The sequence below is a fragment of the Lipotes vexillifer genome, unplaced genomic scaffold, assembly GCF_000442215.2.
Source record: "Lipotes vexillifer unplaced genomic scaffold, Lipotes_vexillifer_v1.1 scaffold2091, whole genome shotgun sequence".
Taxonomy (NCBI): Eukaryota; Metazoa; Chordata; class Mammalia; order Artiodactyla; family Lipotidae; genus Lipotes; species Lipotes vexillifer.
The window spans coordinates 207,431-234,152 of NW_006781644.1; the positions used below are offsets into that span (position 1 = coordinate 207,431).

The 26,722-nt window shown below is 49.1% G+C and overlaps 1 protein-coding gene and 1 pseudogene across 1 annotated transcript in view; one reads left to right on the plus strand and one right to left on the minus strand.

The window, feature by feature from the left end:
* ADAMTS2 (ADAM metallopeptidase with thrombospondin type 1 motif 2) overlaps nucleotides 1-26,722 on the minus strand; it is a 249,185-nt gene that overhangs the window by 46,240 nt on the left and 176,223 nt on the right. Inside the window, exons 5-6 of the mRNA XM_007454815.1 lie at nucleotides 25,596-25,679; nucleotides 4,594-4,750 (exon numbers count right to left, since the gene is read on the minus strand). Coding sequence (XP_007454877.1) covers nucleotides 4,594-4,750; nucleotides 25,596-25,679 — 241 coding nt within the window. The remainder of the gene's footprint in view (nucleotides 1-4,593; nucleotides 4,751-25,595; nucleotides 25,680-26,722) is intronic.
* Nucleotides 20,289-25,007, plus strand: LOC103071741 (eukaryotic translation initiation factor 2 subunit 3 pseudogene; annotated as a pseudogene).

Here is a 26,722-nt window from a genome sequence, read left to right on the forward strand (position 1 = left end):
GCTGAGGGGTCCAATCAGGGGTCTGTTCCGGGCAAGGTGGAGAATGGGGAGGGGCAGCTGCAGCAGGCCAACCCCTGACATTAGATGCCACGGGCCCCCCAGCAGCCCTGTGGGCCCACCCCACCCCTTCAAGGGCTTCTGAAGAGCCATTGAATTCACAGGTAACAGTGAGGAGACACAGTGGGTTTTGCCAGCCCAGTTAGAGTGTGTGGTCCAAGGAAGCAGTCGGGAATGGAGCCTGACAGGGAATGAGGGCAGGGCTGAGGAATGAGCCTGAACCACCCAGGCAGGAAGGCCAGGAAGGCCTCCCTGTGGCATGGCTGGTCCGTGGAAGAATGACCCCCCTTGACTAGGCTGAGCCTGATCATGGGGTGTCTTAAGATGTCCCCAGGGAAGGCTTACAGGACAACATTCTCACCCACGGGGAGGGGGAGGGTGATGGGAGTACATGATGACCCCACCCAAAATGGAGGAAATCCAGAGAACAGGGCCACTTGCCCCTGGACAAGATACAGAAGTACATACAGTTTTGTGTGCCAGAGGGGGCCTCTGTTTAGAAGCCTGGGCATCCTAGAGGCCCACCAAGTGAGAAGCCAGCCTGTCCTCTGATAAATGGAATATTTATAAATGGAATATTTCCTGCCATATCAATAAACAAAGGATGTCACAGTCACCAATGATTGCAGCTCTCCAACATGAGCTGGTGAGCCGTGAGGAAACTCAGGGCTGAAAAGAATACCTGCCATCTAGCAGCCATCAGACTGCAGCCACTCCCTGCTGTGAGCGCTGAGGAAACTCAGGATGTGAAAATACTGGCCCCAGATAGCTAAGGTGCATATCAAAGGAATGACTTCAGTGAGCCCAGACTCTTGCATCTTCCCATACATAGAAAAGCACTAAATTCCTTACCTTGAGATATCTGGTTCTCTTTATTTAACAACAATCTTTTGATGTTCCCAATTACCTGCTCTTTGTTGCAAAACTCCTCTACATCCTAGCTTCTCCCCTCACCTCCTTGGAGCAGTTTCTCAGAGTTTTCTGAAACGCTGTCCTCCCGGGCTGCAGTCCTCATTTTGCCCCCAATAAAACTTAACTCGCAACTCTCACGTTGTGCATATATTCTTTTTTAAGTCAACACCCCCGACTCAGTCTCACTCTTCTGAGACCCCACAGGGAGGTCCCAGGCAACGTGCTCCCAGAGGAAAGCACAGAAGGGAAGGAAGTGTGACGGGGGAGTGCTGGTTTTAGACTTGTCTGTAAAAGCATCGTATTGTCTTTTTCCCTTCTAATAAACAGGAAAATCTATGTTGTAAAGCATTTTTTGCTCTGTAGATTTTGAGATGATTGTTCTCCAATCAGCACCAGAGCAAACCTTTGTGGTCTTCTCTTTGTCCTTTGCATGCAAAGCTTGCACATGAATATGTGCCTCAGTATGAGTATTTCTCATTCACCTACATTAGCATTACATGAACCTTTAGGATCTGAAGACTTGAAAATGTATCTGTATTATTTGCTTTATATCCTTCCCTCTTATTTTATTCTGCTGTTATTTTCTTTCTGGAAATCTTTTTAGATAGATATTGTATTTCTTGGATTGAGCCTCTACATCAACTTTTCTCTCATATTTTAATCTTTTTGGATCCGCTGACTTTTTTTTTTTTTTTTTTTTTGCAGTACGCGGGCCTCTCACTGTTGTGGCCTCTCCCGTTGCGGAGCACAGGCTCCGGACGCGCAGGCTCAGCGGCCATGGCTCACGGGCGCAGCCGCTCCGCAGCATGTGGGATCTTCCCGGATCGGGGCACGAACCCGTGTCCCTTGCATCGGCAGGCAGACTCTCACCCACTGCGCCACCACGGAAGCCCGATCCGTTGACTTTTTATTTCAGCTTTTGAATTTTCTATTTTACCCACTGAGAAATGGAATATTGCCTGCCACAAAGGATGTCACAGTAATCAGCGATTGCAGCCACCACCAGTGAGCTGGTGAACCCTGAGGCAAAGAATACCTGCCTTCTAGCAGCCATCAGACTTCAGCCAATCCCCACGGTGAGCCCTGAGGAAACTCTGGATATGAAAACACAGGATACTGGCTCCAGAGAGCTGAGGTGCATATCAAAGGAATGACTTCAGCGAGCCCAGACTCTTGCATTTTCCCATACATAGAGAAGCACTAAATTCCTTACCTTGAGGTTTCTAGTATTCTTTAATTAACAGTAATCTTTTGTTCTTATTACCTGCCCTTTGTTGCAAAACTCCTGTGTATCCTAGCTACCCCCTCGCCTCCTCGAAGCAGTTCTCTCAGGGTTACTTGAGATGCTGCCTCCCGGGCTTGAAGTCCTAAAAATTTCTGTTACTCAGCCTTTAGGCTGGGCATTTAATTTTTTAGTCGACACTGTCAAATCTTTAATTTAATGAAAACCCTTTGTTCTCTAATTCTTCCTTGCAACCTGTTCTGGGTTTACGTATGTAGTTCCTCATTCTGGGGATATTACTTTATAAACTGTGCTTTTCCCTTCTTTAAATTATCTGTTTCCTCCGGCGTCAGTTTTATAATTTTATTTTGCATCTTGGTCCATCCTTTTCATCCTATCGTTTTTTTCACGTCTGGTAATCCTTGGCTATCCTTTCACATTTTTAAATGAAGAATGAGGTCACTTAATACAAAGGTTGTATTGGTTTCTCTCCTATGGAACAATTCTGCTCCCTATTAGAGCTCTCACTTGGACCAAGGGCAGACAGGGTGCTCTGTCTGTCAGCTGGCCACACTGGTGTAGGGCTTGAAGGGGAGCTAGCAGCCCCCTTCCAGTGGGGAGGCACCCACACCAACTAGGAGCCGTACTCTGTGCTTGGTGGGATCTGGGGTCACACTCTCTGTTCCCACCTGCTTCCCACTGTGGTGCTGATCTGTGCGGCAAAGGGGGCAACAGTAGTGCCTCAGAGGTGTTCTGTTAACATGAACTAATCCTAGCTCTGATCAGGGGTCACTTAAGAAGTCTTTCTATTTACGTGAATATGACAAGTGGTTGGCAGAGAGAAGCTGCAGGTGTGACGAAAGAAACGGAAGAACAGCTTCAGGGCTAACAGCACATTTTGACTTCTGTAAGAAAGTTGCTTTGCTTGCTTGCTTGGGGCAGGAAGAACCGAGTTCCTGATTGGCTGATTCAAAATTAAACAGCTCCCTCCCACCTTGGGAACTTCCCGTCCTGTGAAGGGTATAAAGGCCTCGCCCGACTGTTAGTCGGGGTCTCACTCACTTCTCTCCGAGTGGGACCCTGTCCGGACAGTTTGTGTAAGCCTCTATACTTGTCTATACTTGCTTCTATACTTGTCTATATTTGTCGGGTGTCCTTGGTTGGGACACGGGTCGCATTTACCGGGGAACTCGACTCCAGGTGTGTGGCTCCCGGACCGCAACACAGGTTAAGAGAGCAGAGCGGTGCATATGAAGTAAGTCATGGAAGAAAGTGCTGGAAGGAATCAGCACCTATATCAGATAAATATGCTTATTTTTGTAAAAAGGATCACTGGGGCTTCCCTGGTGGCGCAGTGGTTGAGAGTCCACCTGCCGATGCAGGGGACACAGGTTTGTGCCCCGGTCCGGGAGGATCCCACATGCCGCAGAGCGGCTGGGCCCGTGAGCCATGGCCACCGGGCCTGCGTGTCCGGAGCCTGTGCTCCGCAACGGGAGAGGCCACAACAGTGAGAGGCCTGCGTACCGAAAAAAAAAAAAAAAAAAGGATCACTGGAATGATCAACTAGAAACTAATAAAAATGACTATCTGTAGAGGATGGGGGTGAAGTGAAACTGGGTCCACTCCCCTGAATATACATTTTTATATAGGTCGTTAAAGCTCTTTCTTTTGAAGTATAATATACGCTATAAGAATGCACAAATCATAAGGACACAACTAGTGAATTATCACAAAGTCATCACACCTGTGTAGCCACACCTCCCTGATCAAGAAATAAAACTGTCCCCACACTGCAGAAGCCTCTTTTTTCTTCCAACAGTGACTCCCTCCCTCCTGACCACTCTCCTGACTGTTAACACCACAGATTAGTTTTGCTCACTTCCAAACCTGAAATAAATGGAATCATAAGTATATATTCTTCTCTGACTGGCTTATTTCACTCAACATTCACTGCAAGAGATCCATCATGGTGTGGTGTGCAGCCTTGCTATATGTGAAAATCTTCAACGATGATTGTAGACCTTCAATTTTTTCTTTTAGATCTGTCAGTTTTATATAGTTTGAATTTTTAAGTAAAGTTTCTTAACTGTTAACGATTGAAAACTTATTCAAATTTGTTTTGTGAAAGCTGGAGGAAGCAAAAAACTCTGAAACCCAGCCTCAGATCCTGTCTGGTCTGAGGCTGCCAGCCCCAGACTCTGCCCATTTCACTACCTTTGATCCTCTCTGTCCCTCCCAGAGATGCAGTTTCCTGGGGGAAAGGTCAGAGTTCCTGGTGGTTTGCAAGAGCTAGGAGGTCACTAGCACTTACCCTCCCCCCTCGACACAGGCCCCCTTGCCCAGAAACCCTTCCCCGCCCGGGCCAAGGTTGCCAGGGGGCCCTCGCAGGGCCAGGGGCTCACCTTGCATGCCTGAAGGCCCGAAGTCCTGCCGTGTGAGGAATATGGCGTGATCGTGGTACTCATCGTGGCCGGAGTCTGGCTTCTGCTGGAGGTAGGCCCAGCGGCAAACATTCTCCAGACTCTGAGAGGGGTTCCCAATCTCAATGAGGCTCAGGGACTGCAGGGGCAGGAGAGACAAACAGAGGGGTTGGCATCTGGTGGTCCTGGTGGGAGCTGAGCAGACCCCATCTACCGGGGACCTGGGCCGGGTGGCGCTAAGCCCAGTCCCTTCTTAAGACCCCCTCCCACTTGGCTCCATTCTCCTGAGTGGATGGAAAGGCTCCCTGGCCTTTCCACATACCTGCACGAGTTTCCACACAAAGTCACTGCACAATTTCAGGTGAGACGTGGGAGCCACGCTCTGAGGCCATCTAAAGCCTCAAAGAGTCCATTCAGCCCACCTCACCTCCAGGGCCCCTGCATCCTATTCAGCCCCTGCTCTGTGCAGGCCCTGGCCAGGAGGCAAATGCAATGAACCTCGGTCACCCTGAAGAGCTTACATTCTGGCAGGCTCCAGGACAGGGGAGACAGAACTCCCAGTATGGCTACAAGCCCAGAGAAGGGGAAAGGGACACTGTGCTTTCCCCTTGATAGAAGCTATTTGCAGAAAACAACACAAGGGAGGGAAAAACCCTGCAGCAGATACAGCAAAGGAGCCACATAAGGAACAGGAGCACAGAGATAATTCCCTCAGGATCCACGGACAGGAAGCCACTGGGAGCAACCACATTCCATTTTGTGTCATGACGCATACCTACTAGCCAAGGCTGGCTGCTGGACTGGCAGCACTGCAGCCTGATCTGCACCATGGCATTGGCATTCACTCTCTCATTCAGTCTTCACAACTACCCGAAGAGGCAAGAAACTGAGGCTCAGAGAGGTCAAGTAACTTGCCCCAGGTCACACAGCTAGGAAGCCTGAAACCAAAGTTTATATTCAATCCACTGCCCTAAACTTCCTCCACAAATAAAACATACACCGTATCATCTCAAAATCGAGTCTCCTATAAGCTGGACTCATCCCTCTTCTCTCCACAATCCTCACAGCAGACACTCCAGTTTCTGCTCTCACCACATACTCCCACCATCAAAGTGGTTCCCTCTAGGCAGAGAGTACTGGGCACGTTCTTTTCCACTTTAAGGATACATCTGTCATAAAGTAGAACTATGCATTCTTTGGTAGACACGTAAGCAGGTGTTTTGTCTCTTCTCTTGCATAAATATATCCATCAACCAGAGCCACATATTTCTCTTTTTGTGTATAAGTAGCAGAGAGTAAGATATAGGGTATTGTTAGTAAGCCAGCATGTTACAGAAGAAGGAAGAACGATTCAAGGCCAGGGCGGACTAGTCATTGCCAGACATCTCGTGAGTTACCCAAGTCAATGGTTTACAAGATGGCAGACCAGTTCCCAAGTCCTAAGCACAGAGCCAATTGCTCCTGAGAGATGAGATTACTTGTTTTAATAAGATATAGTTGAGGGGCTTCCCTGGTGGCACAGTGGTTAAGAATCCGCCCCCTGCCAAAGCAGGGGACACAGGTTTGAGCCCTAGTCTGGGAAGATTCCACATGCCGCAGAGCAACTAAGCCTGTGCACCACAACTACTGAGCCTGCGCTCTAGAGCCTGAGAGCCACAACTACTGAGCCCGCATGCCACAACTACTGAAGCCCACGCACCTACAGCCTGTGCCCCGCAACAAGAGAAGCCACCGCAATGAGAAGCCTGTGTGCCTCAACGAAGAGTAGCCCCTGCTCACCACAACTAGAGAAAGCCCGCGCACAGCAACAAAGACCCAACGCAGCCAAAAATAAATAAAATAAAATAAATAAATTTTTTTAAAAAAGATGTAGTTGAGTCCTAATGAAGTCAGTCATAGACTGGAGAGAGAGGTCTGGTGGCTGGGACCTGTTAGGCATTGGCACAGAGGTGGACAGCCCAGAGGATGCTGGAAAAGGGGAAGGGAGGTACACTCCTGCCCCCCTTGTGATTCAGAGAAGCATGTGATGAGCTCTGGCCAATTAGCTGTGAGTAAAAGTGACGTGTGTCTCTTCCCGGTCCAAGCACTTAATTGCCCACGTGAGCGCCTCCAGAGAGCTCTCCTTGTTGACATGTGAACCAGCATGTTGAGATGGTAGCTGCTCTGTCACCTAAGCCTTGAGTGACAATGAGACCAGAGTCCTCTGCCAATTCACAATGAACATACAAGTGTGAGGGGGATATCAATCTTTGTTGCTGTAAACTGCAGGGACATGGAGCTTGTTTGTTCCTGCAGCACAGCACGGCCCACCCCGCCTGACACAGAAAGGGCAAAGGAAGGGGACATGGCATCTATATCTCATCCAAGCAGGTCAGCTCAAGACCCTGCTGGGTGATCACTGCCTCCAGAAAACCTTGAGAGGCCACAGCTCTGGAGGAGGAAGTGAGTGAAAGACTCTCCTTTCTAGGGAAGGACCTTTGGGTGGAATGAGAAGGGACCCTCATGGGTGGATCTGATTTGGTGCTTGAGTATGGACCCCACTGGGCTTCAGATTGCCACCCCAAGTCCTGACCAGAGGGTGATCACAAAGGCCACTGATGACCACTTGATCAAGGATGGCCGCAGAGCCCCCACTGGAGTGGGACTCCCCCGGCTCCACAAAGCCCAAAACCAGTTCAGAGCCTTGTTAGTCCATCTCCAACAAAAGGGCCTTGTTTCCCTCAGGGCCATGTCTCTCAGCCCAAACATCAGGGGATTGTTCCCCTGGTAGATTGCAGCTACTTTTGCCTGGGCTCTTCTGACAACAGCAGCCCAGTCCCCCTTTGGTAGAATATCCTCTCTGTTAATCTGGGTCTGACCCTAGGCTCAGGGGTGGGAGGGCTCAGGCCCAGCCAACCCCACCCTGCACCTTCCCAGCAAAGGATGGTTGGGGCCAAGGAGTTGGAAAGGTGTGAGACTGCGAGCCTGGAGCTGCCACTAGGGGAGGAGACCCCAGGGGAGGAAGAAACCAGCATAGATAGAGCGGGGCCTGGGGTGGAGAGAGGTCAATTCCTGGTGTCTTCACACAACCACCTGGCTCCCCCAGGCCTGTTTGTTATCTATTGCCACAAAATGAGTTACTTCCAAACTTTATGGTCTGAAAAACCTCAAACACTTATCTCATGGTTTCTGGGTTAGGAATCCAAAGGCAATCTAGTGGGGTCTTCTGGCTCAAGGTCTCCCATGAGAGTGCTGGCAGCTGAGACTGGGGCTGCAATCTCATCCGAAGGCTCCCCGGGGGAAGACCCGCTCCCACATTCATTCACGTGGTTACTGGCAGGATCCAGTTCCTCACGGGCACATGGACCTCACCACAGAGCAGTCACACGGGGCAGTTTGCTCCCCCCAGCACGAGTGACCCAAGAGATAGCATGATAGTGCACATCCAAGACAGAAGTCTCAGTCCATTTAGATGCAAATCTCAGTCCTGCCCATACCCACAGGGAGGGGACCACACCGGGGAGTGAATACCAAGATGTGGGCTCACTAGGGGCCATTCTAGAAGCTGTCTGCAGCAGATATGTGTCTCATATATTGTGTGTCAGGAAATTCCTCCCATGAAAGTCAATTTGAGTTGTGTTGTTGTCACTTGCAGCTGAAAGAGCATGAGTAGGGGACTTCCTCCTTGGAGAATCGTGGGAAGCTCAGTCAAGGGCACTGGCTGGCAAAGGAAAGCCAATGGCTGTTCTCCAGGGTCCAGCTGGTATGTCCAACACCAGTGGGAGAGAAGCTCTGGTCACATCTTTGACAAGGAGTCAAGAGCCCAGTCAGAAAGACACACTGTGTCAGGGCCAGAGAGCAGAAATAAGGCCATGGAGTTGGGGACAGAGCCAAAGGCTGAAACAGGGTGAGAACAAACAAGCTGGGGGCTCAGAGAGAGGCCTGACTGCTCAGCGGGTGGGCTCGTGGGAAGTGCTGGGTGGCGTTGCAAACCCAAATGCCCACAGGCCAAGGCCGGTGATGTGAGTCAGTGAGGCAGGTTGGTTCTAAGAAAAAACGAGTCTGTTTTTTATTTGCCAGTTCAGAAGGGGTAAGGTTACAGAAGAGTATTTCCCTGTTATGGTAAAGAAGTTGGGGGGATAAGGAGTGGTGAGGACTGTGGCCAACCAAGGAGCCCACGCCCAGCTGAAGGGGCAACAACACTCGGCGCCAGCCCCATCGGCATGGCATGCAAGGACAGAGCCCAGGGCTGCCAGATCTGACTACTCAGGCCAATGTTCACATTTTACAAAGAAGCGTACCTCCTGGAAAACACTGACTCAAGTTAAAATAAGTTCTATGGACAAAAGAAAACACATCTCTCAGGTCACCAGGTTGAGAACCCTGCAGAAAAGGCCTTAGCAGTTTGGACCCGACACTGGTACACTGGCGAGCGCCTCTCGCCTCCCAGACACCAGGCTCCTGGGTTCAGCCCAGGTTCCCAGCCCCTCTCAGCAGCCACCGTGATCTCACTACTGCGGCAGGATAGGAATTTATTGAAATATTGATTTGCGTTTTGTTCTTGCCTTGTCTTCCTTCCTCCACTCCAAGAAACAGCCTGCCACTTCCGTTCTTCAGCCCCATGGGGGTTTGCGTTGCAGGGTCCAGAGCAGAAGTTGTCTGGGACCCCCTCCTGGCTTTTGGGTTCTGAGGAGACTCCCCAAGAAGAGGGGCAGAGAGAAGGGTTTGGAGGGGCTACACCAGGACGAGGTGGCCCTGGGGAGGCAGGTCACAGAAAACAATGGCCACGCGCTGGGCTCTGGGAACCTGCAGCCTAGACAGGACCCTGAGACATGGAGGAGGAGGGCGATGTCAGTGTTCCGGCATCCAAGGTGCAGAGCTGCTATACTTCCTATTTCTCTGCTCATGTCCCAACTTTCTCAAGGATCTGACCCATCTCAGATGGCCACCAAGGAGCTAAGGGCTGGGATCCTCATAGGGTCTGGTGAGTTCAGGAGGGTGCAGTGTGCCTTGTGCTCTGTGGCAGGTGCCAGACGCATGTTCATTTTAGAAAGAGCTCTCTGAGTCAGTGAGGAGGGAGGGGGGAGGGGAGGGGGACAGTTGCTGAGATGGATGGGGGTGTTGTCTGGTGTAATGTCAGCAGTCAGGACCACGGGATGGCAGGAGACGAGCAAGAGAGGTGTCCCCTGGTAGTAGAGGGAGGATGGTTTCTGGCAGTGGGGCTTGCAGAGGAGGCATGGGGAGAGGACCACACACTTGCAGGGAAAGGTGGGGTCTGCAGCACGCCGGGACACAGGCCAGGGATCATCCTTGTGGGCCCAGTTTGTTTCCCCGGTAAAATTTCAGCAGTTTTCCTTTGGGGAGCTCTCCTGCTTCTCGGGGTGCAGCTCCTGGGGGAACAGTCCAGAGCCAGCCTGGGACTCAAGTTAGGTCAGTAGAACTGAGGTTCAAAAGAACGAAAAAACAGCTGAAGCAGGCTTGCCTAGTGGCAGCCTCCAAACAACCACCCAGGAGCTTCTAGGCAGAAGCCAGCACCCCAGGCTCAGCCTTTCCTCTACCTACTTCTCCTACTTCCTGAGAGCTGCCAGCCTTCCCATAGGTTCTGCCTGCCTTGAAGGGCTCCTCACAGACAGAGATGTCCAGGCAGAGGGCCCAGGAGGGAGGTCTGGGCACCCACGAGGGTCACTTGGGCTCTAGTGGGATCTCCCCATACTCCTCTGCCACCCGGCCCACATCCACAGCCCTCAGACCCCTCCATCCCGTGCCTTTGCTATGTATCACACAGCACGTGAGCTGTAGTCCTCATCTGAGCGAGGAAAGGAGACGTGTCTATTTCTCCTTCAGAAGTGATGGAGAGAGGCTGAGAGAGTTGCTATTGCAGTTAAGATTCTCACACGCAGCTCACTGGAGTCATCTGCATCCTCCTGGCCCCAAAGTCGTCTATCTGTTCCTTTTTGCATTGGCTTCTCTGCCTGTTCCCACCTGTGCTGAGCTGAGGACTGCACAGAGAGCCATGGTGTTCCAGGGGGCAGCACCCCAGGCCCAGTAAGGGGGTGGCCCCAGAACCAGCCGGGATCTCACAGACAAGCCTCCCTCCTCCCGAGGGAGCCAAGGGTGCCAGCTGTCCATATGCATGGAGCTGTTTTTACAGTACACAGGGCATTTACGCACCCTGGGTTTGGGTGGTAGCGGTGGGCTCTGCGTTCACACGTATCATTTAATTTAAAATGTATAATTGCCTTAAGATATAGATGCTGTTATTGACCTATTCTCCGGATGAGAAACCGTGTCTCAGACAACTGAAGTAACTCACCCCAAGTACTACCGTTAGAAAGAGGTGGAGGTGGGCCTGGAAGCCACGCCGCCTCTGAAGGTGTTCTGTCTGCCTGGCCATCTCCCCTAGGCAGGCGGGACAAGAAAGGAAGGGCGAGAGCCGAGGTTGCCACCAGGTGGCGCTGCTGCCGCAGGAACAGCAGCGCGGGGCCTCAGCCGGTGGGACGCCTGGATCCCAGGGCTCTGCTCTGAAACGCCAGGGCACCGGTTCAAGGCGAACCACGGAAACCCCTGACAGCCTCTGAGGTCCCACATTGAACAAATCAGTTAAGACCTGAGCGGAAAGTTCTGTTCTAATCACTGCTCTCTGACATTTCCATTGTTTGCTCCAGAATGAGCTGAATTACAATATTTATGCTCTTACCTCCCTCAGTCAAGGAGACAGGAGAAAAGTGGGACCAGCAGCCTGGAGGCTCTGCAGGCTTGGGGGCATATCAGGGAGCCCCTCAGACCACAAACCCTGCCCATCAGGGCACCTGCAGGTGGGGCTCACCTGGGCAGCTCAGGGCCCTGGGGTTGGAGGCCTGCTCATCTGTCATCTGCCCTGTGTTCTTGGACAAGTTACCTCACTGTCCTGGGCTTCCCATCTGCAAAGTGGGCACAACCGCAGCACCGAGCTGGGAGCTCAGGTGCTTCTGTCCATGGCGATCAGCACCCACAGTGTTCTTTGTCTCTGCCCCCTGGCTCATGTCCCATGGATCCAGCCGAAGCCCACCGAAGCCTTCTCAACTGCCATGACCCCAGAGGGTCTCCTGTCCAATCCGCCCTCCCAAAGATGCACAAAACCGGACAGCGTGCACAGAGTGGAGTCCAGATCTGCTGGGTTCAAGAAAGCAGAGGTCAATTCTCAACCTTGGCACTGCTGGCCCTTGGGGCCAGGTGGTTCTCTGAAGTGGGGACTGTCCTGTGCACTGAAGGATGCTGAGCAGCATCCCAGCCTCTACCTGCTACATGCCATGAGCATCCCCAGGGTGGAGGGCAGCAAAATGCCCTCTGTGGGGAACCACTGGCATGGGAGACCCCTAAGGGGAGCATAGCCAAAGAGCCTGGAGCTCATGTTCCCCAGCCTGTGGAATAACAGCCCAGCAAAGCTGCTCACCGCTGTGTGACCTCGGTAGGCCACTCACCTGTCCTGGCAGGTGGGGGTGACGAGGTGACTGCCCCAGAGAGCTGTTGTGAGGGTGAAGTGTGTGAGGTCACATAAGGGGCTGCAGACAGGGTCTGAGCCAAAGAGGGCACTGCAGGCTGTGACTTGCATGAATACCCTTGTTCCTCTTGTCATTGCTAGCGTGCACTCCCCTTACAGGGGACACTAAGGCTCAGTGAGAGTAAATAGCTCACTGAAGGTCCCACAAGGATCAACAGGGCCAGAATTAACACCAAGCCCCTGGCTGGGTGCAGCACAGGCTCCCCCGAGGCTGGGGGTCTTCCCCGGGCAGCTCCAGCGGGCAAGGCGGTGCCTGGAGCTCAAACCTCATGACAGGCATCTGCAACCCCAACACCAGTGAGGGCTGGAAGGCATGATCCTTATTTCTCTGCTCAGGACTCCCATATCATCAAGGAACATTCCAGACATCCTCCCAGAGGCTGGGAAGCTATTGCCAGAGAAAGCCAGCTCAGGATTCTTCACATGAACTTTCCCAGCTCAAGCCTATGGGGCACATCTGGCCCTAATGCTTCCTGTTCTTCTCTGGACCATGGACAGTCTGGCTCAGGAGGTGGGCCGCAATGACTGGGGGTGGGGGTGGGGGTGGGGACAGGACACAATGCTTGGCCCCCATCTGATTGGGGGTTGGGACCCAGACTCTGGGGAAACCAGGGGCTGTCCCTGGGGTGTTCTAAATCCCCTACACTGCCCCTCACACAGTCAGGGAAGCAGAGGTCCAGAGCAGGTAGGCAATGGCCCAGGACATGCAGTAAGCAGATGGTGGCACTGGGCCCTTGAACACTGAGCCCTGCCCCAGCATTCTCTTCTCTTGCCTTCCCCTAAGAGACTCACAGTCAGAATTTCTCAGACCCTTCACCTTCAACGCTGAAAAATTTCTAAGAGCATTCCATATTTTGTCTTCACCTGGTCTTTCACAACAAGATACCTTATGTTCTTTGATTGTCCCCAAGTCTCTGATTTCCATTTGCTTTGATTTTAATCATCTTAGGAAATATTTAAAATGAGAACAGTTCAGTAGCTTTGGTGCCTTCTCAAAAAAAAAAAAAAAATCAATTGAAAAGCCAGTTGCTATGCAACCCTCAAGTGTTGCCGGTGTTCTGCTCCCTGGCTGATGGCATATTGTATAAAATAAGATAATCTCTTTTCTTCTGCTGTGTTTTTTTTTTTTTTTTTAAGAAATGGAGAAAAACGTTGTTTTAGGCAAAACTTGAGATAACTCAAGAGGCTTCTCATAAGCTGGAAGACAAACAACATGTCACTTGCACAAGTGCTACTGATTTTATCCCCACTGGAGCCTTGGCGAGGCCTGGGAACAGGCACAGGGGGAGCGGAGGGTACGGAAGCTGCTCTATTTCCATCACAGCTTGGAATAAATAACAGCATCTGAATACCGGGCCACTTTCTGCCCCAAGTCTGGGTCTCGGCCTCACAGCCCCTACAGCGCTCCCGGCCAGGCCTTGGGGGACACAGCTCAGGCCCCTCTCCTGGCAGGGCTCCTGGCTCCAGTCACCTCGGCCTTGCTATGCTTAAAGTCTTCCAGGGACAGGGCCTCACTCACTGACGGGAAATGCGTGGCTCCTTGAGGAGCAGCTCATCAGAATCCATCCTCTCCATGAGCCAAACTCTACTCCCCAACCCCATCTAGAAGCCTCTCCTGGCTTTTCCTTGAACAAGCAGAGCTCATTCCGTTTACGTGAATCCCAGCCAGGCAGTCTCCTGCTGGGTCACCCCATCCAGGGCACCCCATGGTGCTCACCACTCCGAAACAATCTTGTTTACTGGTGAGTTCATGGGGAGCTGGTGCTCCAGTCCTGGGAGCAGGCAGGCAGGTCCCAGGATCCACCTGCTCAGGAGGCATGCTTCCCACTTCCCTGAGGTCCCTCAGACACCTAAAAACAGGGCCTCATCCCCAACACTGTGCCAAGTGGAGTCTGTGACCAGTGGACACAAACTTATCGTCCACAACCAGATAAGCATAAGCACAGAAATGGGAAACTTTTATAGCAGTTTGATGGAGTGACTTTATGTCTGTGGAATTTAATAATAAAAAGTCGGGGCCGGTATTTTTTTTTTTTTCTTTGCGGTACGCGGGCCTCTCACTGTTGTGGCCTCTCCCATTGCGGAGCACGGGCTCCGGACGCGCAGGCTTAGCGGCCATGGCCCATGGGCCTAGCCGCTCCGCGGCATGTGGGATCTTCCTGGACCGGGGCACAAACCCGTGTCCCCTGCATCGGCAGGCGGACTCTCAACCACTGCGACACCAGGGAAGCCCAGGGGCCGGTATTTTTGTATAATCTTGGTTTTTGTCACATTTCCCATTTCTAGAAAATTCCTTTTAGATGTACTTACAGAAATATTGGTCCATGATGCGACCTTTGGCTCTGAGGCATTCTGTGTGTCTGGCTTGGCGCCCTTGGCCCTGACAGCTACTCTGCACGGACTGTCATGTTCAGACTTACGGTCTGATTGCTCCAGGTCGGTGGAACGACCCCTCCTTTCCCATGGGGGTTGCTCCTGAGCCCACAGCCAAACACGCCGCACTGTCCCTGGGCTCCTGTGCTCTGCGCAAGGCACAGAATGCTCCGTTCCAGAGACGACGGGCCAGCAGGTGGGGCCCCAGTCCCTCTGCGTCCGGATATCTGTCTAGTGCCAGCCCTCCTGGATATGGTTGGCCAGCCATGTCCTCCTAACTCTACTCTCCCCCTACCTGTGCTTCTGCAGTGTGTCCTCCCCAGAGAAAGTGAGATTCACACCCTGGACTCCACTCCCCACTCACAATCCTGCCACTCGCTGGAGGAGGACCAAGTCTGGCCCTATAACTTTCTGGAATCCCCCAGGACACAGAGGCCCTGATGGGCGCCAGTCTCCCCCATGGCTTCCTGAGAAGAGGTGGGGTGGGGAGGTGGGAGAAGCTGGGCAGAGTGTGGGGTGGGCTTTGCTACAGGAGACTGGTCAGCCCCACTGCCGTCAGGGGTGGTGGGCCAGCAGAGGGGTGGCAGCATGTTGTCCTTCCCGGCCAGGCTTCAGGGGCTGGGGATGGATGTGGGGTTCTAACTCCACGTCCTGGTACCTCTTTTATCTTGACACCTCTGAGGTCATCGGCAGAAGTCTAAGGCTGGTCTGCCGAGCCCTGCTGGGCTGCGGTGGGTGCAGCCTGGACTCGGTTCTGAAAGCACACATCCAGCTCCACATTCTCCCTTCCTGTCGCCTCACAATCATGGATTCCCAAACTCCTTCCCAGCGGGAAGTCGTGGAGGCGAGGGAGGCGTTGGTCCCCCTGTGCCCTCTCACTTCTCACTGCATTGGTCCTGGTCTCGTTGAAGCTGCTCCACTTGCCCAAGCAGGCTGTGGCCACCCATCTTGTTGGCCATGGGCTCCAGGCAGCCCCATGGCCTGCCCTCCTCCCCATACTGTCCCCAGGAAGAGTAGGCCGTAACCTCACAATGGGGTCCATGCCCGCTTCCCTTACCCTCACTCTGCCTATGGGGGACTCAGATGGTACCAACATGGCTCATGCAAAGCAGAACCCCTCCCTACGAGGTGGAACATAAAGGACCAGACTGGTCATGGCCATGAGGGAGGTGCCTGCAACACCTGGGTAATACAGCCTCACCTGTAGGTAAGGCCACATACTTGTGGCAGCCTGCATCCTCCTTCTGGCCAAGATGGCTCACCCAAAGTTTCCACAGACACTCAGGTGACAGAGTTCCCAGGCAGAAGAACACAGATCCCTCTCCAAGTGCCTCCAAGCCACCACAGAGAAGAGGTGCCAAGCAAAAGCATGAATTCCTTTCTACATGCTCCTTCAAATCAGAAATAAAATGTTGGACATGACAGAGCCCTGTGGCATGCCACTGGAGACCCTTCCCCAGGTGCTAGCATTCAGTTAAACAGAATTACTTGGACTCTACCATTTTTAAATGATTTTTTAAAAATATAAACAAATTTTCCATAATTAAAAATGCACTATTTCGATTATAAAGGAAACATCCTTATCATGATAAATTAAGAAAATTCAGTAAAGTACAAAGAAGAAAATAAAAATCCATCACCTACTACCCAGAGATAAGTACTATTCATGTTTGATGTATTCCTTCAGTCCCTTCTGTGTATATATTTGCAAACAAAATTGAGATCCTACTACTGTAAGCTTATATCCTTTTTTCCAAAAAGCAAACAAACTTGACTTAATGCTGTAACCATTTCCCCAAGCCCTTAAACATGCTTTGAAAATGGGATTTATTGGCAGTCTAACAATCTACCACATAGACATGTTGTAATTTATTTAACTAGACCCCTATTGGCAGACAATTTAGATTGCTTCCAGTTGTTTACACTTAGAAATAAGGCCACGGCTTTTGTCTTGTTCCTAAAACTTCATCCACAGCTCTGTTAACTGCTTTGGAATAGAATCATAGAAACGAATGACTGGGGGCAAACACGAAGAACATTTTTAAGGGAAATGACAAACTGTCACATGTCCTTCCAGAAATGTGTACACATTTATACTCGTACCAGAGGAGTGTACTGCTCTATTCACCCAAGCCAGCAGTAAATCCCTCGTCTTAATCTTAACACAGCTGATGCTTTTAAAATGGTGAACTGTTTTATTTCTTTGATTAATAGTAAAGTTCAATGTTTCCTCTTTTTTTGCCATTTGTATTTTTTCTTCAGTTAATTGCTTATGTCCATTGCCAATTCTATGTTTCCTAGGGCTCTTCATATATTAGGATATCTTTTCCATATTGCAAATGCTTTTCCTGATTGTGGTTTGCCCTTTGTGTTTTTTGATGATTTTATATTTTAAGTATTCAAATATATCTATCCTCCTCTTTACAATCCCTTCTACTGTATTTATGCTTAGGAAGTCCTTGACAATGAATATTTTCGTCTTGATTTGTATGGTTTAACTAGTTGAATTTTATTGGCCTGTGTTTATCGTCTGATGTATTTAATTTGCTATATATGAAATTTATATTTATCATAGATTTATTTATAACACTTTATAACCATTCCATTTATATTTATCGCATGTTATTTATATGAGAGGTATTTTCAGAGCTATATATTTTATTCAGTTGATCTGTTAATGCTTAGGCAAATATAGTATATTTTAATTATTTTTGCTTTACAAGGTGTTTGAAGTAAATCCTTTTTATTTGCTTGGCTTTCAAGGTTTTCCCAGCCATTCTTGACTGTTTATGCTTCTAGATGAATCTTAGAATCATTTCATCAAGTTTCCAATGATTAATCTGGGAAAAGTCAACATCACTACTATACCCAGTGTTCCCGTAAGGAATAGCATATGTCTCTTCATTTATTTTTATTTTTTTCCTATCATTAACAATGTGCAATTTTCTTCCTATACGTAGGTCTTATAGCTGTCTTGTTAGGACTATTCCAGGTATTTTATATTTTTGGTTACTATTGTTAAGGGAACTTTACTTTCCCTATTATCTTTACTACCAGGGCATTGTGGGTTCACACAGAAATTATTGGGTTTTATGTAATTATCTTATATTTGGCCATGTCACCAAACTCCTTGGTTTTCTGATGGATTCTTTTAGGTTTTCCGGGCACATAATTATTAGCAAACGATTATAATTTTATCTGTTCTCCTCTGATACTGGTTTTATGTCATATGACATTGTCCAGAATTCCAAAACCTCAGTAACAAAGTTATGTGTCTCTTTCTTGTTGCCAATTTTACTGTAACTGTTTCATAAGAGCAGCATGTCCCAAAGCAAATTCTGTAGAATGTTGATTCCATGAGGAAAAGGGTTCTGTTGAGAAATAGTTTGGAGAAACCATGCATACTGATCCATCTCCTAGAGATTCACCCTGCACATTTTCAAAGTAAAGTCTCTGAGAAATTTTGCTGTCAGGAATACCTGTTTTACTTTGTTTTATAAGCATTTCCCAGACTCATTTGACCATGGAACCCCTCTATTCTCCTGTGAAAACATCTATGAACATCCTGAGAATTAGCTATGCAGAACACTTTTAGGGACAATGTGCTTCTTTTTCTACCTTTAAATAAAATTTGGGTTGTCATGTTACCATCTGTTACTAGTTTCACAGATCTTTTAAAAACCATGAGATACCCTCTCAGTTCCTATGGAGCTGATCACACTCCTTGCCCTGCTGGTGCCTTCAGCAGAGCCCCCCTGGGGCTCTTTCTCAGGTGCCCCCGACTCGGTGTGCTTCTCTGTGCACCCCCATCCATGCCTTTGCAAAGGACGCTCATCTCTTCTCTCCAGGCTCCAGTTCCCCATGCCAGCATCTCCCTGGCTATCTCCACTGGGATGGCACAAAGCACCTCAAACTCAGCACGTATGCCCTGAGCTCACCGCCTTTCTCCCCCACATGCCACTTCCCCCCCGGCTCCGTGCTCTCCATCTCAGGGGTCGGCATTATCATCTACCAGGCTGCCCAAGGCACGGACTCAGTGTCCCTCCACATTCACCCATGAAGCACCCATCCGCTCCTAAAGTTCTCTTTCATCTTCTCTCCTTTCTTCACCCTGTGGCCACGGTCCCAGGACAGCTCACTAAGGTCCTCCCTTTGATGACTCCCACCCTCTCCTAAGCCACCGCTCCCTGTGCTGGTTCTTCCCCCTTTCACTCCCTCCCCATGGCTGAAAAGTCACTGCCTCCAGTCGCTTGCCCTAACCTCTAAATAAGATTGCCTGCCCCCCCCTTGCCCCGACCAAGTCCCTGAGCCCTCAGTTGTAACTGTTTCCTTGTCTGCACCTCTGCTCTAGAGCAGCCCCTGAGGTCAGGGACCACGTCAGTGACATGGCACAGTGCTTGGCACAAAAAACCCTCAAAAAGTAGGGACTTCCCTAATGGTCCAGTGGCTAAGACTCTGCGCTCCCAATTCAGGAGGCCCGGGTTCGATCCCTGGTTGGGGAACTAGATCCCACGTGCCTCAACTAAAGATCCCGCATGCCACAACTAAAGATCCCGCATGCCATAACTAAAGATCCCGCATGCCCAACTAAAGATCCCACGTGCCGCGCATAACCCTGCGCTAAGACCCAGCACAACCAAATAAATAAATAAATATATTTTTTAAAAGTATTTGTTAGATGACGAGCTTTGTCATTAGGCAAATGGATGTGATGAATTATATGAACAGACTTTCTAATATTAAACAATCATCACATTCCTAGAATAAACCCTATTTTATCATGGTGAGAGTTTCTCTTTATGCATTATTGAATTAAATGCTTAAAGCCTCAGGAATTCTTACATCTATTTTTAGAAGTGAAACAGGTCTGTACTTTGTCTTAGATATGCTACCTTTGGCAGCTTTGTGTGTAGGAATCACGTTGGCTATAAAGATAAATTGGGTGGATTTCAGAACATATATATATATATATATATATATATATATATTCTGAAACAGTTTATGTGGTATTGCATTATCTTTGCTTAATAATTCCTTGCAAATGAATAAGAATAGACTGGCAAAAATATATTATCTGACTCTCTGTTTAGAGGTAATTTTAAGATAACTTTGAAAACAGAGAAGAATTTGAGTTCCCACCATGGTTATGAGGCTTATTGTGGTATTTTCTACATTTTTTTGGAGTCGGCTTTGAAATATTCCCATTTCCCCAGGAAATCCTTGTTTCCCAGGATTTCCAGGTCCCTGATGGAGATTCTCAAAATCTCACCTTCGGGTTTTCTGCCTGGTTTCTACCAGGTTTCTACCTGCCTGTGACACTTAAGGAAAGAAGAACAAGAAGAAACAGCTTTGGGTGGGGGCAGTTGAGCACAGGGCCTGCCAGGAAGTAGTTAAAACAAACAAGGCTTTGTTCCATTGAGTAATCAACACTGGGAGAAGGAACCAGACAGTTCTTAGGTGAAATAAGAGCCAAAGCTTTGCCAGTGCTGGTGAGCAATTAAGCGTGCACGATTCTCCAAGTTTTCTTTTTAGGGCTCAGACCACTTGGGGGCTCTCCTCTCGTACCTACCCCACAACGTGAAGTTTCCCATGTCCCCTCTCCAGAGGTAGAGAGTGGGGAGGGGGTTGGATATAATCATGCCCATCCCTCACGCTACACACCTAAACATTCCTCAGACCCTGGAGGATGCTAAGGGGGGGTCTCAGGCCAGGAATGGAGGGACTGGGAGGACCCAGCCTGAGGAGGGGAAGGGATGGCTGCTCCAGTGGGGATGGGCAAAGTCCCATGGGACGTTCCAAGGACGGAGGCTGGAACTGTATCACTGGGCCCGGGCCACCCCAGCCTTCCCTGGCTGTGTACTGTGTCTGCATGCCCAGAGTGCACCGCCATGCCACAAACCTGCCTGCTTACATGCACAAGAAGGTGTGCACACTACTCCTCCATTGACCACCACGGGGTGTCAGAGTTGAGGGATGGGGCGAAGGCCCAGGTGGAGATCTCCCAACAGCTGCCGAGGGCAGCAACCTCCTCCAAAGCTTTCTCTTCAGCTGGGATAAGCATCCCGCTGTGGGTTTTTTTTCTGAACTATTTCCTTATTTTTACTTTCTTTAGGTTTTTGGTTTTGGGTGGTTGTTAACATCTGTTCTAACTTACCGAGCTGAATACAGGGTTAACTTGTTTTCATTCGCTCTGTGAGATCTTGGAAAGCACCTGCCTATGATTACAGCTTTGGCCACACCCCACAGGTTTTGATCTGTAGTACTCTTGTTTTCATTAGTTTTCCCAATAGTCTGCAACTGAGGGTCTAATATTATTCTTCCTAGGAGATTTTTTTTTTTTTTCAAAGAGACTGGGTTTATTCTTTTTATATATCCCTTCCCTCCACCTAGTTTTAGAGCACCGAGTCAGAGAATAGCCCAAACTATTTTTGCTGTATAAAATTCACTAAGGGCTTCCCTGGTGGCGCAGTGGTTGAGGGTCCGCCTGCCGATGCAGGGGACACGGGTTCGTGCCCCGGTCCGGGAAGATCCCACATGCCGCGGAGCGGCTGGGCCCGTGAGCCATGGCCGCTGAGCCTGCGCGTCCGGAGCCTGTGCTCCGCAACGGGAGAGGCCACAACAGTGAGAGGTCCGTGTGTACCGCAAAAAAAAAAGTAATTAATTAAAAAATAAAATAAAAAATAAATAAAACTCACTAAAATTTTCTTTATGACCTAAAGTACTTCTGTAATTTTTAAGTGTTCTATGATTCCTCAAAAAGAAGGCACATTTTTCCATAGGGCAAGGGGAAAAAATGATATAACTGCTAATTTAACTTCATCCACTATATTATTTGAAACTCCTATGCCTTTTTTTTAACTTAATAAAATATTTTATTTACTCCAATATATCCAAAACATTATTTCATTAATATCAAATTATTAAGAAAGTATTTTACATCTCTCCTTTTTTTTCTTTTTTTTTTGTACTAAGTCTTTGAAACCAGGCATACGTTTTATACTTACAGAACATCTCAGTTTGGACTAAGTACATTTCAAGTGCTCAGTAGCCACATGTGTCTAGTGCCTGCTGGACTGGACTGGACTGTGCAGCTCTAGACAGAAGATATCAATGCAGGGATACTTTCTCTTAAAAATCATGAAAATTTGTTATTGGCTATAAATGACTGAATAACTTATTAAAGAAAGCTTGAACTGAGAAGGCTTTTTTTTTTTTTAAGCAACAAGGATACTGGAGGTAGGGGAAACTCCTATGCCTTTTAAAATGTGATCTGTTAAAGGTCTTGAAAAGGGTATGAAAGACTCCTGCAGTAAGGTTTTTGCAAATTTCTCCCTTGATCTGACAGTCCGCGTTGGTATACTTTATGTTCTCCATGGGGCATGAAGGACCATGACTGCTATCCTCACTGTGGTCGCTTCCATCACTTTAGAGCGACACACTTCCCAGGGTAGGAAGAGTGGGCTCAAGGTCCACTGTTCCTGGAATTTGACCAGCCATAAAGTCCTTCATTGTCATTTCTGTACTGCAGGCCTTGTACATTGTGTGCAGTTCGATTTTATTTTATGAGACTGAGATTCTCTCTCTTTGAGTAGAGGAGTTAACCCTTCGCATAATTCACAACTTTCTTTTTTTTTTTTTTTTTTTGCGGTACGCGCGCCTCTCACTGTTGTGGCCTCTCCCGTTGCAGAGCACAGGCTCCGGATGCGCAGGCTCAGCAGCCATGGCTCACGGGCCCAGCCGCTCCGCAGCATGTGGGATCTTCCCGGACCGGGGCACGAACCCGTGTCCCCTGTGTCAGCAGGCAGAACCCTTGGCATAATTTACTATGCTTTATGTGCCTCATCTTATTATGACTTGACTTTCTTCATACTGCGTGGGGTCAGACCACAGACTCCAGAATTTGGCTACCAGGGTGAGAAGCTGGACTCCTAAGGAGCCAAATACCACTGGCTACTCATGCCACTGAACTGCCTTAAACCTCAGTGTCCTTATCTGTGAAGTGGAATCCTCATAGCTCCATTTCCCCATCTGTCCTTGGACGAAGTGAGATAATTTCATGTAAATTGCTCCCAAGCTGCCTGGCATAGGCACTTGCTCAGTCCACACTGGCCAGCACCATGGGGCTCCTTCCTTCCTCACCAGCTCTCCTTTCAGGCACCCCCTTACTTTTCCATCTCAGGTCTTTGTGCCTGGGGGCTTTCTAATCCTGGTGCATAGACCCGTGCATGCTGCTAGGAAAGACGGTTCCAAGTTTCACAACAAAGGGAAGTAAGAAGGGCAAGACTGCTCAGTTAGAACAGCAGCTACGTGGCATGAGAAGAGGAGGACACAGGTTGTTTCTGATGCTTTGACATCCAGGGCCTTGCTGACCTGGGAGGAACTGCTCCTCCCAGGGTCAGCCAATTCCTAGAGACAGTAAACAACTCATTCTGGATCATACGCTCTTCAAATGCAAACCAACCAATTCAGAGTCCACACCCCCAGCCACCTCCTTCATTGGGCTCTCACACTCCAGCCCACTATCCCCTGTGCAAATCACTAGGGCCAGGTACCAAACAACTAGGCGCAGCCCCAATGCTCCTGAGCCTGCTGAAAATTATTCACACTGGCCAATCCTAAGCCTGCTTACCCCGCCTTACCTGGTCCTTCCTGAGGAAACCACAATAAAGGTGCTCACCCAGTTTCCTTCACCTTCCTTAGGCCTCCTGACCAACCACGGTGTTTCCGGTGCGGCCCTGCATGGCCAGAAACTGTGGGTAAAAAAACCATGGCAGGCGGGCTTCCCTGGTGGCGCAGTGGTTGTGAGTCCGCCTGCCGATGCAGGGGACACGGGTTCGGGACCCGGGCCGGTAAGATCCCACATGCCGCGGAGCGGCTGGGCCCGTGAGCCATGGTCGCTGAGCCTGCGCGTCCAGAGCCTGTGCTCCGCAACGGGAGAGGCCACAACAGTGAGAGGCCCGCGTACCACAAACAAACAAACAAACAAAAAAAAACATGGCAGTCACCTCCTGATCTGTTGGTCTCACCAAAGTTGAATAATAACAAAACCTAAAGTTTAGCCTCCAGGCAAGATAGCAGGGCGGGGTGGGGGGTGGGGGGCGTGAGGCTGGTGTGACTTTAGGGCAGCCGCACATTTTTCGGCAAGATCTCAACACATTGGATGTTACCAAGTTGATGCCACTTTCACATGAAGTTATCAGCAGCCAGTGCACAATTAATATAGGTACAATTGGTCATGTAGCTCATGGGAAATCTAGGGTTGTAAGAGCTATTTCTGGAGTTCACATTGTCAGGTTCAAAGATGAACTAGAAAGAAATATTACAGTCAAACTTGGCTATGCTAATGCTAAGATATATAAACCTGATGACCCAAGTTGTCCTCGGCCAGAATGTTATAGATCCTGTGGAAGTGTACACCTGATGAGTTTCCTACAGACATTCCAGGGACCAAAGGGGACTTCAAATTAGTCAGACGTGTTTCCTTTGTTGACTGTCCTGGCCACGATATGTTGATGGCTACTAGGGTGAATGGTGCCTCAGTGATGGATGCAGCTCTTCTGTTGATAGTTGGTAACGAGTCTTGTCCTCAGCCTCAGACTGCTGAACACCTGGCTGCTACTGAAATCATGAAACTGAAGCATATTTCGATTCTACAAAATTGATTTGGTAAAAGAAAGCCAGGCTGAAGAACAGTATGAACAGATCCTTGCATTTGTACAAGGTACAGTAGCAGAAGGAGCTCCTATTATTCCAATTTCTACTCAGCGAAAATACAATATTGAAGTTGTCTGCGAGTACCTAGTAAAGAAAATTCCAGTACCCCCAAGAGACTTTACTTCACTTCTCTTTTTAAAGTAAAGAGACTACTTTACTTTACTTAGATCCTTTGATGTCAACAAACCTGGCTGTGAGGTTGATGACCTTAAGGGGGGTGTAGCTGGTGGTAGTATTCTAAAATGAGTATTAAAGGTGGGCCAGGAGATAGAAGTCAGGCCTGGTATTGTTTCCAAAGATAGTGAAGGAAAACTCATGTGTAAACCCATCTTTTCCAAAATTGTATCACTTTTCGCAGAGCATAATGATCTTCAGTATGCTGCTCCAGGAGGTCTTATTGGAGTTGGAAGAAAAACTGACCCCACTTTGTGCCGGGCTGACAGAATGGCGCAGCTGAGCTTTACCTGAAATCCTCACAGAATTGGAAATTTCCTATTTCCTGCTTAGATGGCTTCTAGGTGTACGCACTGAAGGAGACAAGAAAGCAGCAAAAGTGCAAAAGCTGTCTAAGAATGAAGTGCTTATGGTGAACATAGGATCCCTGTCGACAGGAGGAAGAGTTAGTGCAGTCAAGGCTGATTTGGACAAAATCGTTTTGACTAATCCTGTGTGCACAGAAATAGGAGGAAAAATTGCCCTTAGCCAAAGAGTTGAGAAACACTGGCGTTCAATTGGTTGGGGTCAAATGAGAAGAGGAGTGACAATCAAGCCAACAGTAGGTGACGACTGAAGAATTAAATAATAGATTTGGTTGGAGCTAGAATTTCTCTTAACAACCTAGGGGTAAATTTTCAAAGCAATAGTGAGGAATTAATTGCATAGCTCATTACCTTAGGAGTAGCTGTAAGGTTATCCTCATTTTTTGGTGATGAAAATTTAACCTCTAGTACTAAAATAGGGTCTACAATAAATGTAAAAATTGGCATAATGTTGGATTGAATCTACATTTTACCAAAAATTAATCATTCCCAAATAATGTCTAATTTATACATCAGCACAGGTTTGAAAGGAAACTGCTACAACCAGCCTTTGCTGTAGCGCACATACCACTGGACCTGTTTGAAATAAAATTTTTCTTCTTAAAAAAAAAAAAAAAACCTAAATTTTAAAAGGGGTGAGGCTGAAAGCAGAGTAGGCATGGCTCACAAGCTCCTTGTTTCTTGTAGGAACCACAGGGCAGCCAGGGAGAGGTAGGGTGGTTTTGGCCAACACAAAGGCTTTTATAGGAGGCCTGTACCTCACTGGAGGGCCCCATTCATCCCACAGAGGCGGGGGCTCTGGTGTGTCTGGAAGGCACCAGCCTGCAGTGCCCACTCACCTTCCCGTAGCTCAGCAGGATTATCCGCACCAGGACAACATTGATGTGGGCCCCCAAGGACTCATCGTGATAAATTTCATTGACCTGAAAGACAATCAGGGACGTGTCAGCAGAAACCACAGGCCCAAGGACCAGCTCTGGCTTTGCAAATGGCATCACCACCCAGCTAGGCCCCCGGGCCAGAACCCTGGGAGCCAGCCCCACTCCTTCCCCTTTGCCACACTTTATACCCAGGCATGACCACCAACTCTGAATCCATCCCTTCCTTTCTCTCTAACCCCTGCCAGGATATTGCCACTCCGTCCTCAGCAGCCCCTCCCACCAACTCAGGGATTCTCCACCTGGAGCCTACACTGGGATGGGGACACTGACCACTGTAAATGCAACATGGCCTTTCCTTCAGGGTGAACGCAGGCCACAAACCCCAGTGGCAGGGGCAATGCCGGGACTGTCACTGGCAGAAATCACTCCTCAGTTGCTGCTGGTGGTTGTGAAATGTCGTCTACACTCATCACAACTTGGAAAGGGGGGTCATTCTAGACACACCAACAGATCTAATTTTTAATGTCTTAATTAAGAACAGATATTGCTACATCACAAAATTGTGTTCTGTTTTGATAACCGCGGCTCATACTATTGGCTTCATTTGTATTTCTTCACTCTTTTATTATCATGTATTTGATACTTTACATTTACAAACATTATTGGTGCAGGTGCCCAGGGGCCTCACCAGATGTCAAAGGGGTCCACTGCACAAGAAAGGTGAGGAACCCTTCCTTCCCCACAGCACAGCCAGCATGACTTTCTGGAAACACTGGTCAGGTTAACCCTTCCTTCCCGCCCTCACACGCTCTCGGGATCTTACCTGAAACGGCCGCCTCATTGCGACCCACTTCATTCGTTCGCTTCCTGACAAAACCCTACTCTTCTGGAGGCCCAGCCTTGTGGCTGCTTCCTCCTGGAAGGGCCCCCAGGTCTGATCTGCTTCCCAGCGAGCACCAGGGTCCATTTCTTCCTAAGCTCTCTGTGTCCCCAACGGGACTGTGAGTTGCATGGCCACCTGTATTTTCCCTGCATGTCTCCAGCACCCAGGACGCAGCAGCACACAGCAGATACTCAGGACACAC